The sequence below is a fragment of the Danio rerio genome, chromosome 11 (assembly GCF_052040795.2).
Source record: "Danio rerio strain M-AB ecotype USA chromosome 11, GRCz13ab, whole genome shotgun sequence".
Taxonomy (NCBI): Eukaryota; Metazoa; Chordata; class Actinopteri; order Cypriniformes; family Danionidae; genus Danio; species Danio rerio.
This window is the reverse complement of record NC_141031.1, coordinates 43,632,873-43,647,948: the sequence shown is the minus strand read 5'-3', so window position 1 is coordinate 43,647,948 and position 15,076 is coordinate 43,632,873. Positions and strand designations below refer to the sequence as shown.

Here is a 15,076-nt window from a genome sequence, read left to right as displayed (position 1 = left end):
TATTTAGCATTTTTATAATTATTTAACAGCTATTCCTTCATATGTCAACATTAAAGACATGACAGAGAATGAGTGTGAGAGTCATTTTAGGACACACGCTGAACAGTTTGACTCTTTTTTTTTTTTTTTTTTTTAGCTCTCTCTTTTTCTCACTCACTGATTTTTATCTCTTACACATTTTATATCTCTGAGGTTTCATCTTTCCATTCTGTTTACCATGCAACTTCAGTGTTCACTATAGTACTATATTTGGCTTATTGTCAATTTAGAGCTGCAGTAGTCAACATTTGAAGCGGATTAAAACCTTTCATCAAAGTTGTCCTAAAACTAAAGAACACCCATTCTTGTCTTAACGTTTTTGATCCACTTTAAATGTTGGCTACTATAGATGTATTGGAGGCTATAATAACTGGTGCAAAGAAAGAACAAACAGAACAAAGTGCAATCGCATTTGCATAAGCAAATTATCAACGTTGATGGTCACGTTTATTATTCTTTCTGGGAAGGTTCAAGTTTAGTTCACCTAACAATGAAACTTCTGTTAACATTTACTAAGCCTTCGCTTCAACTCCCAAACCTGTGTGAGTTTCTTTCTTTTGTTGAACATAAAGGAAGATATTTTTGGTGTTGCAAACAGATTTCAATCGTGCCTTTTTTTCCATGTACCGGGTTTTCAACATTCTTTACATTTTGTGTTAACAGAACAAAAAAGCAGACTCACTTGTGAATGGATAAATGTGACCCTGGACCTAAAAACCATAAGGGTCATAATTCAGGGTGTCTTTAAAACGTATTAAAAGTTGATCAATCGATTTATAGGGCGTTTAAAAAAGCACTAAAATGTCTTAAATGCTTATTCAATTTTGTAGCATCTTTGATTTTACAATTTATAAATGTCTGCTAAAGTAACTGCTCACATATGATGATAGTACAATTGTTGCCTCTCATATAATATTTCAGTTCAGATAGTTCAATCTGTAATAAAACATTGTCACATATTCATATTTTATTCATTGTAAAGGGCCGGTTGCACCAGCAGTTAAAACATAGCCTACTTAAAGGGTCTCTTAAGTTACATCTTACTAAATATTTTTGTGTTGCACCACTGAACTTAGTTTAAAGGTAACACTACGATCCAACCACATCACTCAAAAAAAAAATTTTGTTAAATGAACATGATTTAATCGTGGCACCCTTTATGCATCTAATCCAATCAAGTAAACCTGAACTGCTTTGAACATGTTGTATGAACACAAAGCACATTTGTAGATAAAACATGGTTTCAATATGTCAGTCTAACTTCTTTGCAACTAATTGACTCAAAATGTTTGTATTGTGTTATTCTAATTAAAATGATTCTAATTTACTCAATGTAACATTAAAGCTTTATTTTAACAAAATTATGTCTTGTTAAATCAGCTAGTAAATTTCTTGTTCAATATTGTTGTTTAAATTACATTTTTTAAATGACAATACTATGAAGCAAGATTTAAAATTAAGTAATTCAACACAAAAAGGACAGAAAACATGTTATATATATATATATATATATATATATATATATATATATATATATATATATATATATATATATATATATATATATATATATATATATATATATATATTTATATATATTTATTTATTTATTTTATTATAGCCTTTAGCAGGCACCAATCACATTTAAACAAATTTCTTCTTTAATATTCTGATACAAAATGTTATATAATATCCAAAATTGTAATATGTAATATAAAATGTATAAGAAATATATATATATATATATATATATATATATATATATATATATATATATATATATATATATATATATATATATATATGTATATATGTATATATATATATATATATATATATATATATATATATATATATGTATATATATATATATATGTATATATATATATATGTATATATATATATATATATATATATATATATATATATATATATATGTATATATATATATATATGTATATATATATATATATATGTATATATATATATATATATATATATATATGTATATATATATATATATATATATGTGTGTGTATATGTGTATGTATATGTATATATATATATATATATATATATATATATATATATATATATATATATATATATATATATATATATATATATATATATATATATATATATATATATATATATATATATATATATAGTTGAAGTCATAATTATTATAATTATTAGCCCCCCTATTTATTTTTTCCCCATTTTCTGTTTAACGGAGGGAATATGGTTTCAACACATTTCTAAACATAATAGTTTTAATAACTCATCTCTAATAACTGATTTATTTTATCTTTGCCATGATGACAGTAAATAATATTTGACTAGATATTTTTCAAGACACTTCTATACAGCCTAAAGTGACATTCAAAGGCTTAACTGGGTTAATTAGGTTAACTAGGCAGGTTAGGATAATTAGGCAAGTTATTGTTTAGCGATGGTTTGTTATGTAGACTATCGGAAAAAAAATTAGCTTAAGGGGGCTAATAATATTGTCCCAATAATGTTTTTTAAAAAATTTAAAACTGCTTTTATTCTAGCCGAAATTAAACAAATAAGACTTTCTCTAGAAGAAAAAATATTATTCTAGCCAAAATAAAACAAATAATAAGAAAAAATATTATCAGACATACTGTGAAAATTGCCTTGCTCTGTTAAACATCATTTGGGAAATATTTTAAAAAGAAAAAAAATCAAAGGGGGCGAATAATTCTGACTTCAACTGTGCATTACTAATAATAAATGTAAAAATGTCTTCATGGAACTTGATCTTTAGTTAATATTCTAATGAATTCTGGCATAAAAGTTAAACTGACCATTTCAACTCATACAGTGTGTTGTTGGTTATTCCCACTTGCCTGTGCAACTTAAGGCCAGCTTTGTGGTCCAGGGTCACAAATGATGAGTAAATTGTAATTTTGGGTGAACTGTTTCTTTAACCAGAGCATTTGAGGAATGTCAAACCAATGCTGCCTTACAATCTGCTTTATTGATTATTGCGGTGTTTTCTTTGGCTTGTCACTTGGATTTTATGTAAGCTTTAAGGGTTGCATTTTTATTTGTGGTTGTATACATCGCAGCGCTTTGAGCTTTAAAAAAAGCGTCATAAATAAAATGTACTATTATGAGTAGTCTACTTAATGAAAAACGTAGAGCTGTTGTGACCTAATGCATTTCTTCTGTGCCCTTTTCTGCAGTTGTGAAAAATTGGGAATGAAAGTGCTCAAAGAGGGCTCAACGACACAGGACAGAGAGTGTGTGTCTGACACAAAAACAGCCCCAGCCACAACCAAACACTCAACAACCAGCTTTTCCAATGACATAATCACCAACCCTTCCAATACCATTACTAGCAGTTCCCCAAGTGCCCCTAAATCTTCCAATGCCATTACTAATAGCTCATCCAGTGCCATTATATCTTCCAATACCAGTACAACCAGATCTTCCAAAGACAATAGAGCCAACTCTTCCAGTTCCAGTGCCAATTTCTCTTCCACGACCATTACTTCCAGCTTCTCTACTGACATTATCTCTTCCAATGCTATTGCCGTCTCAAGCAAAGGTACAGACAAAATCATAACACTATACTCACTGGCAATATTTGTAACTCAAAAAGCAAGTTCAAGAGTTCACATTTAGATAATGCTTGACTATTTAAACAAGTTTGGCATGCTGTCCCGGGAGAGAACCCTGAGCTCGGAGATAGATGAGTCCAAGGCTCCCGCCTGGTCAATAAGCACTAGGAGGGATATGAGATCAGGTAGTTCTTGGTAACTTCCCAAGAATAGACCACTAACTGCACTAGTTTGTAATAAGTGCTTGTGACTTTAACTTTTGTTGCATGGTTTTTGAGTGTGGGAGGAAACCGGAGTACCCGGGGAAAACCCACGCGAACACGGAAGAACATGCAAACTCCGCACAGAGAGTGTCGGTTGGCTCAGCTAGTGTTTGAACCAATGACCTCCTTGCTAGCCACTGAGCCATCGTGTCGCCAGAACTTAGAATTGAGAAGGAGGGAGAAGGGATGGATGGGGGGTTCCGCAAGGAAGTATAGGCTGGATATTTACATTGAATTTAGAGTGATCCAATTGGCTAGTTAGTGATTTAGTGATAGGAATCAGCTGTAGTCAATCCTATCATGTGCTCCTCTGAAAATTAGTTTAAGAAACTTCACTTAAGAATTTTGTTTTCAGTTAAAGGTGCTGTATGTAAGTTTTTGACTCTCCTAAAGCATAAATACCATAATATGTTTGCAGATATTTCAGAAACATGCTAAGTGAACATTCTTGTTTATCTGAAAAACAATGAAGTCAGATATTCCGCTTTGAAAAGGTTTGTTACGTGCTGGAATGTCTGTCCTTGTTTTGGGTTTTTTAACCCGCCCACTGCCACTTTAGCCAATTATATTTTAGCACTCTGGGCTGCCTTTGGTGGAATGCGCCCGTGACTGAAAATGTGACTCAGAAATGAGACGCAGATTCAGAGTTCCACATGAGGTTATCAATTAGAAAATAATATAAATATCACAAACATAAACATTAGGTGAGCAGGTTACAACATGTCCTAACAACATACTATGCTACGAGATTAGCAGTAATAAGCAATTTGGCTGTTTGCACCAGACAAAACACAACAGACATTTAAATACAGCCATTCAGAAGCACAGAATAGTGCACTCTGCACTCCAACGAAATGGTAAAGTTTACAATCTAATTAATACATTTTAAACATCATTAAACATTATTATATGTACATGCTGAATGATTGATATGTTTTGGTTTGACTGAGTCACAGTTAGTAATAATAATAATACCTTTTATTTATAGGCGCCTTTCAGAGCACTCAAGGACACCTTACAGTATGTCACAGGCACATTATAAAAACAAGACAGAAGAGTAAAAAAACATAGTATTAATCCATTAAGTCATTAAAAGCAATCCTGAACAGAAAGGTTTTAACCTGGGATTTTAAATTGGAGATAGAGTCCACCTGACGAAAGTTCTAAGGTTCATTTTCGGTTTATTTTATCTTCAAGATCTGAGTTGAACTATCTGCTGCTGCTTTCAGTAGTATGGCAATAAATGTCATATAAAATGACATTCAAACTCACATTATTAGCATTAAATACTAAATAAAGCACATGAGGTGCACCTGAGGTGATCATAGTTTATCCTATTGTTCACCTATTTCTAAAATATAAATTTCAGGTGTTGATTAAGACAAAAACTCTATTTTAGTATGGAAAATATTTCTTCTATCACGTGTCATTGCTTTTAGTTAGAAAAAGGTTTAAATCAGCCTTTATTCTTCATAGTCAGGTACACTCATGTCAATCTTGCAACCTGTGCTTGAGTGGACTCATCAGAGGAGTCGAGTGAACGTGTTTTGATCCGGGAGTGCAATACCTAGTTCAACCACTGGGTGTCAAACTTACATACTGCATCTTTAATGTTTATTTTACTGCTATGTAAATGTATTTGTTTAGCTTTTTAACCTATAATTACAGTAATACGAATCACCAAGTTAATCGTGGCCTCAATAGTAAGTCTTTATAGTAATGATTATGTGGGTAAATACTTTTTAGCTGTGATTAGAATTTTTTAAAATAATAAATGCATAACCTAATCTAAAATATTTGATGTATAATCATGCATTTTGATTCTTTTGATTAAAAGATTAGTTCACCCAAATATTTAAATTCTGTTATTAATTTCTTGCCCTAATATCGTTCCAATCCTCTGCGACTTTTGTTGATCTTAAAAACAAAAATTAAGATATTTAGATGAGATCCTGAGATGTTTAGAGTCCAGAAAAGGAGGACACTTAAAACCTTCTTGCTGTGAGGTGACAGTGCTAACCACCTAGGTACCATGCCGCCAAAATAATACATTTACGAAATAAAATTTGGTGGCTTAGTGGTTTTCCATGATGTACCCTTTTCAGTTATGATGCATTTAACAGTCATCAGCGTAGGCATCTTAAATGCTTAAAATGGATTTAATATTTAGATAATTTTTTTTTTTTAAGTATGTACCTTTTTTAAGCTACACTTTATTATACTTTACTTTATTATATAATCTTTGCACCAAATTATATATAGAGCATAGGTCTCAAACTCAATTTCTGGAGGGCCGCAGCTCTGCACAGTTTTGCTGCAACCCTAATTAAACACAGCTGATCTAGTAGTCTTGAACACTGCGATTAGTTGGATCAGCTGTGATTTGATTAGAAGCAAATACCCCAGCTCAGACAGCAGCTGATTGTGGAGTAATTTCATTGGCTGATGCTGCTATGACGATCGCATCAGCCCTAACTTTAGACAAGCCCTCGGTCAAGTGTTAACGTTGAAGCCTCATGTGAATGCACGGGAAGCATTCAAAATGAATGAATAGATGCATTGTTTTTGAGACTAACCTGGCTCCATATCAGAGCGCTCTCTGATTTCATCTAAAATATCTTATTTGGTGTTCTGAAGATCTCAGGGAATTGAAATGACAAGAGCATGAGTAATTAATAGGCAAGGCAAGTTTATTTATATAGCACATTTCATACACAGTGGCAATTAAAAGTGCTTTACATAAACAAGAATAAAAGAAACGAGTATAAGAAAAAAATAAAAGCAAATAATAAAAATAATTTTAAAAATTATAATAATAACATAATAAAAATTTTTGGAGTGAACTAATCCATAAAATTTATATTTTGGCTTTTAACATTATGGCTTTCTATGTTATTTTGAATTAATTTAATACATTTATTATATTAATTACTATTAAATAAATGTAATTATATTTTTGAGTTTATTTACGTTGTGTTTTATTTCACTTTTTAATTTAGTGTTTATATTTGTGTTGTGTTTCCCTTTCAAACCAGCAGGGAGCACCGCATCTCCCGTACACATGCCGAAAGAAAACCAGACCCAGTGGTTCATGCTCTTCATCATACTGATGCTTATCTTGTGCATGACTGGATTCTGTGTGCTGCTGAAAGGCAAGACAAAGAAAACCCTTTCAAAATGCTTTGGTACGACTCATTCTTAAGTCTCTCATCAATGCTTCAGCATGCAACAGGCTCCAAATGAATACAACTAGCTAAACAAACCCTGCGATGACTCTGTGTTAGAATTTTGAGAAGTGAGATATTATTGTCATGTATAATCAGCCAGGAATCCACCCTGTTTACTTATTACAGTAAAGCTGATAGCATTGGTTCTCAATGCTTTAATTCCTATTAGGTTGAAGTCAATGTAAGCAGTGGCAGTGTTTCAGAATGACATGCATTCACTTATATGACAAGCTGAGAAACCACTGAAACGCCCAAACATGCATTGTACAGCCGTCTCACACGCACCACATTCACTTATTTCTCATTTTCTTTTTAGGTTTTATAAACGGAAAGCACGTAAGTACTTTCTCTGTAATACATTACGTTAACTTCATATAAATAAAGCACTGAAGTGAGAATTCCCCTTTGGTTTTGTTTCACGCTGACTGTAGGATGACAAGCATGGCTGCGGACAGACGGACTTTCAGGCTTATGCTTTAATGGATTGTACCGGGGAGGATGAGATGCCGTTGGGTGGCGATGTCAGAGAGGTCAAAGGTCAGAGGTTAAGGACGGCGCCCCCATCTGGAGGCGTGCAGCAGGTCACAATGGAGCACAAAGGCAAGGGTGAGAACGTCAGCAACACTGTAGGTGAGTGCTTTACGACACTTCAGGCTAAAAACGATGTCAGTGTTGGGCACATTTTACAAATATACTAATGCTGAGAAAACACACACCTTTAACCGTCCTGTTGTCTTAGAATTCTGTATGCACCGTTCATCCTTAAGGTCAAAAATGATTCACTTTTTACTAAACCTCTAAAATAAAGCAGCTAAATTTGATTTTAATCCTCAAATGTATTTTGCATAAGGAAACAACCTCATCTTCATCACAAACTCTGTGAACATATGGGTTTTCCCTCATCAGTGTGCAGTATTTCATCAGTGTTTAATCAGTGGTCAGCACTTGTTTTTGACTACAGTAAAGGGTAAATTTTCTATTGCTGAAAATACCTGCATAAAAAAGCCGGTAATCATTACAGTTAAAGGTGCAGTAGGTGACTGTCTTCAGAAACTTTTTTTGTTGTGCTGGTTGAAAGACTCTTCACATTCCAATAGTGATGAATAAAGTAAGTGTGTTTATATGTAGTTTTATATTCTGGGTGACGCATAAAACTAAAAAATGTTCTTCCAATTAAAATAGTGTCGGGCTGATATCTCCCATAATTCTGTTAAGTAGTCCAAACTGTCAACAAAAGTAGATTTGCACAGCGGTTCACACAGACCCGCCACATTCACGTGCACACGAGAGAGTGACAGCACTGACAATGCTGAATCAACTTTTTAAAATCCCGAATCAATATCGGAGTTAGTTTTGCACGCTGGAGGAAGGAGGACACCATGGCTGAAGTATTTCTGTTAGACAGGTAATGTTATGCTTTAAATCTATTTTAGTCCCCCAAAGCTGATGGAGAGTGTTTTCGAGTGTTGTTCAGTCATTGAAATCTTCATGCCATAGATGTGACTATTTTCAGTTCTATAAGGGACCTTTTACAGCATTGATAATGTTGATTTTATGTTCTTTTAATTTTTTTATTTTACATTTTGTTTTATTTTATTTTTACAAAAAATCTTATTGTAATTTAAATTTTTTTTACATTTTGTTTTATTTTATTACAAAAAATATTTTATTTATTTTATTTTTGTATTATTTTTATGTATTTATTTTTTTTACATTTTTTGTTTATTTTATTTTATTTTATTTTATTATTATTTTATTTGTATTTCATTTTCATTTAAATTTTTTTTATTTGATTTTTTTATATATTTTATTTATTTATTTTTATTTTTAATGTTATTTTATTTTTTATTTTATTTTGTTATTTTAATTTTTATTTTATTTTATAATAATTTTTTTAACTTTATTTAAAACATTTTTTTATTGAATTAAAATTAAAAAAAAATTCTATTTTATTTATTTATTTATTTAATTTTTTAATTAATTTCATTTTATATTTTATTTTATTCATTTTTATTTATTTATGTTTCTTTTATTTTATTTGCACTAGTATTTATTTGCACTATTTGTAGTGATTTCCCTTTATAAAAGTTTCATGGCAGAAAAATGACTCATGGTCTCATGATTAAATTACGACAAGCTACTCGTATTATCTTAAACTAACAATGCACAAGCCAGAAATATTTCGCAACAGTTTGTATAATTTTTATTGTTATCATCATTGTTCATATGTGATTAACTTCAATGGAGCAGAAAAATATTTCCTCAACATGAGTCACAGCACATCTTCGCGCCTCCTCCATTGTCTTAATTCCCATTTTCACTTCCTGTTCATTTGGGGTTTTTATTTTTTGCAACATTTGTTTTGGATTTCCTTCTCAAGTCAATTGCCAAGAGCCTGTAATAACAAAAACACCCAAACGATTAAATGCAACTTATGGTAAACTAAACAAAGAAACAGTGGAGGCATAACAGAGCATAAAGCAATGTTTTTACTGCTCTTGTTGGAGTTTGTGCAACACACACAAGTTTGGTTCCTGCTTCCTCTCTGTCTGAGACTATTTTAAAACTAACTTCTCATTTAAAGACCGCTTCAAAAGTCAGTGAGAAACAAAATGATGTCTTAAAATAGCTTAGGGTAAAAGTTAACGTGTCGTTTCATGCTTTGTGAAGAGCAAAGTCCCACAATGCATCACAGAATATACTTGCAATTAGTTGATACAGGCTTAAAAGGTGCTGTATGTAAGTTTTCTACACTTCTGAAGCATAAAAGGCTCTTAATGTGTATGCGGATATTTAGGAATTATGCTAAGTGAACATACTTGTTTATATGAAAACGATTCTGAAGAAAAGTCAATGCTAAAGGAAAGTCATTTCACTCAGCGGCCATCTTTAAAACGCCTCTCAGGCAGTATACTCGGGCATTCTGTCTGAATGGGGACACAGGTCCGGCTCCAGATTGGAACTTTAGGGTGGGCCAAGTGACATTCCAGGTGGGCCAAAAAAATATAAATAAATAAATAAATAAATAAATAAATAAATAAAAATAAAAATAATAACATTGTTATGGTCAATTCATTTACAATTTAGTAACTACCCTTAAGAATTGTTCTTGCTATGATTTATTATTTCTACTCATTACCAAATCATCCATAGCAGATTTCCCAAACAATAGAAAAACTGTGTCTTTCCCTAAAAGTAAAACATTTAATCATTTACGTTTGGAAAAAAAGCTGAATTATAAAAATTAAATATGCTTACAATAAGATTCTGGAAATAATTGCTGTTTTTAAAGAGTTTTATTCCTCACCTTTTTGAAATGTCAAATATACATGCAAAAGAATCACCCATATTGCTTTTAATGCCTACAATAATCTTTACAATAACTGTGACTCGTGTTGTCAGGCAATTTTCCGGAAAGGTCTGTATGAGTGAACAGGTCCTTTTAACCGATAATTTAACCGATAACCGATATAATATAACCGATAATTTGCCGGAATGCTGCACTGTGTGAACGCAGAAGGAAGATTGCCGAAAAGAGCGTGTGCACGTCTAGAACGTGCTGACGTAAGACGTCTGCTTTAGCCAATCAGAACAGTCAGACGCATTCACGTCCGCGCGGTTTATGGGAATAAAAGCCTTTGAATATTTTCCCAGACACATTTAGCTGCTAGAAGTTAGTCAGATAACGTTTATATGTTCATCTTAATGCCAACTGTGTAAATAATCATCGATAAGATGCTTATGATAAGCCGCTGTTTGTTTACCTTCAACCTTGCATGTGCCCGTGAAACAGCCCGTGAGCGCCAGCACACACACATATCATGAACATCTCGACATGCGAAAGTGTTCTTCTGTATGTTTTCATCGAAGTTGTTCACAATACTGATTATCCAAAGAGTTTGTGATGTAGTGAAATGTTTACAAATACAAGCGCAGCCTTTTAGAGCTCTTTTCTGGTTAATGATGTCAGAATTTACCGGTATTTTGGAAAGGATGTGTGAATGCTCTTTTCCAGGAAAAATTCCGTAATGTCCTCGTCTGTGTGAACAGCGCTATTTTGAATTTACTGGTAAAGTCGTTGCGGTAATTTTCCAGATATTTACTGGTATCAGTGTGTGAAAGGGGCTAATGTTACAACTTCCCTTTCCGGAAAATAGCCAGAATGAATTTACCGATATTTTCAAAAAGGACCTGTTCACACATACACACCTTCCCGGAAAATTGCCGGTAAATTTCCCAAATGTCTGTATGTGTAAAAGGGGCTACTGATTGGCATGTTGAGGTGTTTTTGATTAGAGTCGCAGCTAAACTATGCAGGACACCGGCCCTCCAGGACCGAGTTTGCCCACCCCTGGTGTAGGCTGAAAAACCGTAAGCTCATCATAGTTTGTCTCTTCCAGGCTCCATCTACATCTACTCTCCTGGAATGGTGATTTTGGGCTCCGGTTCGGGTGATAAAAAAGAAGATGCAGGGGTTTGTGAAGAAGCCGTTCCCTTTATGAGCACACCACAGCAAGAGTCAAATCCACCCCTGCAGGAGCTCCGGATACAGATGAGCACACAGGAACAGGCCGACGAGGAACTGAGCTTGAGTTTCCCCGTGCCAGCTACCGGAAAGTGAGAACTTGAGCATGTGCTTTCTGGCATGAACTTGGTTCTGGCCTTTGAAAAGGTTACAGGTTAAATCACAAGGCTGAAAATCACAAGTGATGGTACGTCGTGACTTACAGGACCAGCAATTCCTGGTTTCAGTTCCTGAGGAAAATGCATGCTAACAAAATGTACAGGCTTCTTTGAATGCACTTCAAGTCAAATATCGAACATGGAGATGGACCTGATGGAAATCGTCAGATAAGGAGTTTTGCTTTTTTGCACATTTTATATAGAGTGAAATCCTGTCATAGTTTGCTCACCGTGAGTTTGCACATGACCTGTATGGTGTTGATATTCTGCAGAAGGTATTCGGAAAAGTGCGGTTAGCCATGCAGCTGCTGGTTCCCATTGACTTCAGTAGTGTATGATTTTTTTTCATACCAGGGAAGCCAGTTTTGGTTACCCGCAACCTTCAAAATGTCATCTTCAGTGTTCAGCTGAGGAAAGAAATCAATGCAGGTTAGGAGCAGCTTTATGGAGAGTAAATGATTGACTGAAGTGTAATATTTGTCTTTTTTTAAATTAAGCAAACATTTTTTTTAAATGACTTGAGACTGTCCCTTTAACCCTTGTGTGTCTGGTAAAAAAAGTTACATATACGTCCACAGAGGTCAGATCAATGTACATCATGAAAGTGTTATATTTATAGATATTTTTACACTTTCGCTGTCAGATTTCTTTACCAGAATCAGCACAAATTAAATGAACTTCAAAATCATATAGTAAAATATAAATACAAACTGGCCACTTTATTAGGTACACCAGTCTAACTGTTTGTGAATGTAAATTTCTAATCATCACATGGAAGCAACTCAGTGCATTTAGGCATGTAGACATGGTCAAGACGATCTGCTGCAGTTCAAACCGATCCTCAGAATGTGGATTTAAGTGACTTTGAATGTAGCATGGTTGTTGGTGCCAGACGGGCTGGTCTGAGTATTTCAGAAACTGCTGATCTACTGGGATTTTCACGCACAACCATCTCTAGGGTTTACAGAGAATGGTCTGAAAAAGAGAAAATATCCAGTGAGCGGCAGATCTGTGGGTGCAAATGCCTTGTTGATGCCAGAGGAGAATGGCCAGTGAAAGGCAACAGTAACTCAAATAACCACTCGATACAACCGAGGTCTGCAGAAGAGCTTCTCTGAACACACAACACGTCCAACCTTAAGGTGGATGGGCTACACAGGACTGATTCCTGTCAGCATAAAACAGGAACCTGAGGCTACAATTCTCACAAGCTCACCAAATTTGTACAATAGAAGATTGGAGAAACATTGCCTAGGTCTGATGAGTCTCGATTTCTGCTGCGACATTTGGATGGTAGGGTCAGATTTGGCATCAACAACATGAAAGCATTGATCAATCCTTCCTTGTATCAACGGTTCAGGCTTGTGGTGATGGTGTAATAGTGAGGGGATATTTTCTTGGCACACTTTGGGCACATTAGTTTCAACTGATCATCGTGTCAATGCCACAGCCTACTAGTATTGTTGCTGACCATGTCCATCCCTTTATGACCACAGTGCACTCATCTTCTGATGGCTACTTCCAGCAGGATAACGCGCCTATTCATAAAGCGCGAATCATCTCAGACTGGTTTCTTGAACATGACAATGACTTCACTGTACTCAAATGGCCTCCACAGTCACCAGAGCTCAATCTAATGGATCACCTTTGGAATGTGGTGAAACGAGTGAGTGCCATCATGGATATGCAGCCTACAAATGGTATCATGCTAATGTGGACCAAAATCTCTGAGGAATTTTCCAGTATCTTGTTGAATCTATGCCACAAAGGATTAAGGCAGTTCTGAAGCCAAGAGGGGAACCGGGTACTAGTAAGGTGCTTAATAAAGTGACCTGTGAGTGTATATATTGACAGCTATGCAGATTTTTCAGAACTTTTACCTTCTAAAAAATGCTGGCTGATATTAACCCAATGTTGGCTCAAATATGGACATAACCAAAGTTGGGTTAGTTATTCATATTAAATTTAATTCAAATTTAATGACATTTTTCAAGCAACTCTTGGCTTTGTTCATATCTGACATAGAGTGTACAGTCTTGAATATGTCAATTATCAGAAACTATTCATTTTTTTCAATTATTATTTTGATATATAGAGGGCTCAACAATGACTGCCCGATGGCCCGGGGCCAGTGTGAAAGATGCTTGGACAGTAAACAGGATCGTTACTGGCCAATTTAATTTGCCTACGACTATTTGTCAATTACAAACAAATAATTAGTCTTAGAATATAGAAACAGTTTGTGCTTTTAACCCTTTAAATGCCGCCATCTCTGTGATGTCGTAAACATCATACTACTTTTCAGTTTCTCTTATCTGATTGGATGTTGTGAGCATGTTATTGTTTTCCCATAACCTGGTAACAACCATTATAGCGAAGAGATGGCAACATGGTGGCAACATCAAATTATGATGCTAAAAGAAAACGTCTGTTTCTAATGTATTAAAGCAGACATTTACGCGAGTACATTGCCTTTTGTTAAATTATTTAGAACTGCAATAAAATACCTCAACATTTCCCATACTGCTCTTTTTGTTTGCATAACCCTTTGAATTTTGATCATTTATTAACATTTTTAAAATATTTAAAGTTAAGATTTTTGACATAATATTTAAAATATTTGGCTAGGAAATAGGTATTTTCTTTGTTATGTTCAACTTATTATTGAACACTGATATATATGTGTGTGTGTGTGTGTGTGTATACATACAGTTGAAGTCAGAATTATTAGACCCCCTGTTTATCTTTTTCTCCGATTTCTGTTTAATGGAGAGCAGATTTTTTTCAACACATTTCTAATCATAATAGTTTTAATAACTCATCTCTAATAAATGATTTATTTTATCTTTGCCATGATGACAGTAAATAATATTTGACTAGATATTGTTCAAGACACTTCTATACAGCTTAAAGTGACATTTAAAGGCTTAACTAGGTTAATTAGATTAATTAGGCAGGTTAGGGTAATTAGGCAAGTTATTGTATAACGATGGTTTGTTCTGTAGGTTATATAAAAATATATAGCTCAAAGGGGCTAATAATATTGACCTTAAAATGGCGTTTAAAAAAAATCAAACTGCTTCATTCTAGCCTAAATAAAATAAAAAGGACTTTCTCCAGAAGACAAAATATTATCAGACATACTGTAAAACTTTCCTTGCTCTGTTAAACATCATTTGGGAAATAGTAAAAAAAGAAAAATTCAAAGGGGGGCTAATAATTCTGACTTCAACTGTATTAGTATTATTATTTTTATTTATTTATTTATTTA

The 15,076-nt window shown here is 33.7% G+C and overlaps 1 protein-coding gene across 1 annotated transcript in view; it reads left to right on the top strand.

The window, feature by feature from the left end:
- Window positions 1-14,324, top strand: part of si:dkeyp-61b2.1 — a 32,975-nt gene extending 18,651 nt beyond the window's left edge. Inside the window, 5 exon segments of the mRNA NM_001440944.1 lie at window positions 3,255-3,619; window positions 6,931-7,080; window positions 7,439-7,458; window positions 7,554-7,752; window positions 11,523-14,324. Of these exon segments, the coding sequence (NP_001427873.1) occupies window positions 3,255-3,619; window positions 6,931-7,080; window positions 7,439-7,458; window positions 7,554-7,752; window positions 11,523-11,743 (955 nt within the window). The 3' untranslated portion in view covers window positions 11,744-14,324.
- Window positions 14,325-15,076: the final 752 nt, after the last annotated feature.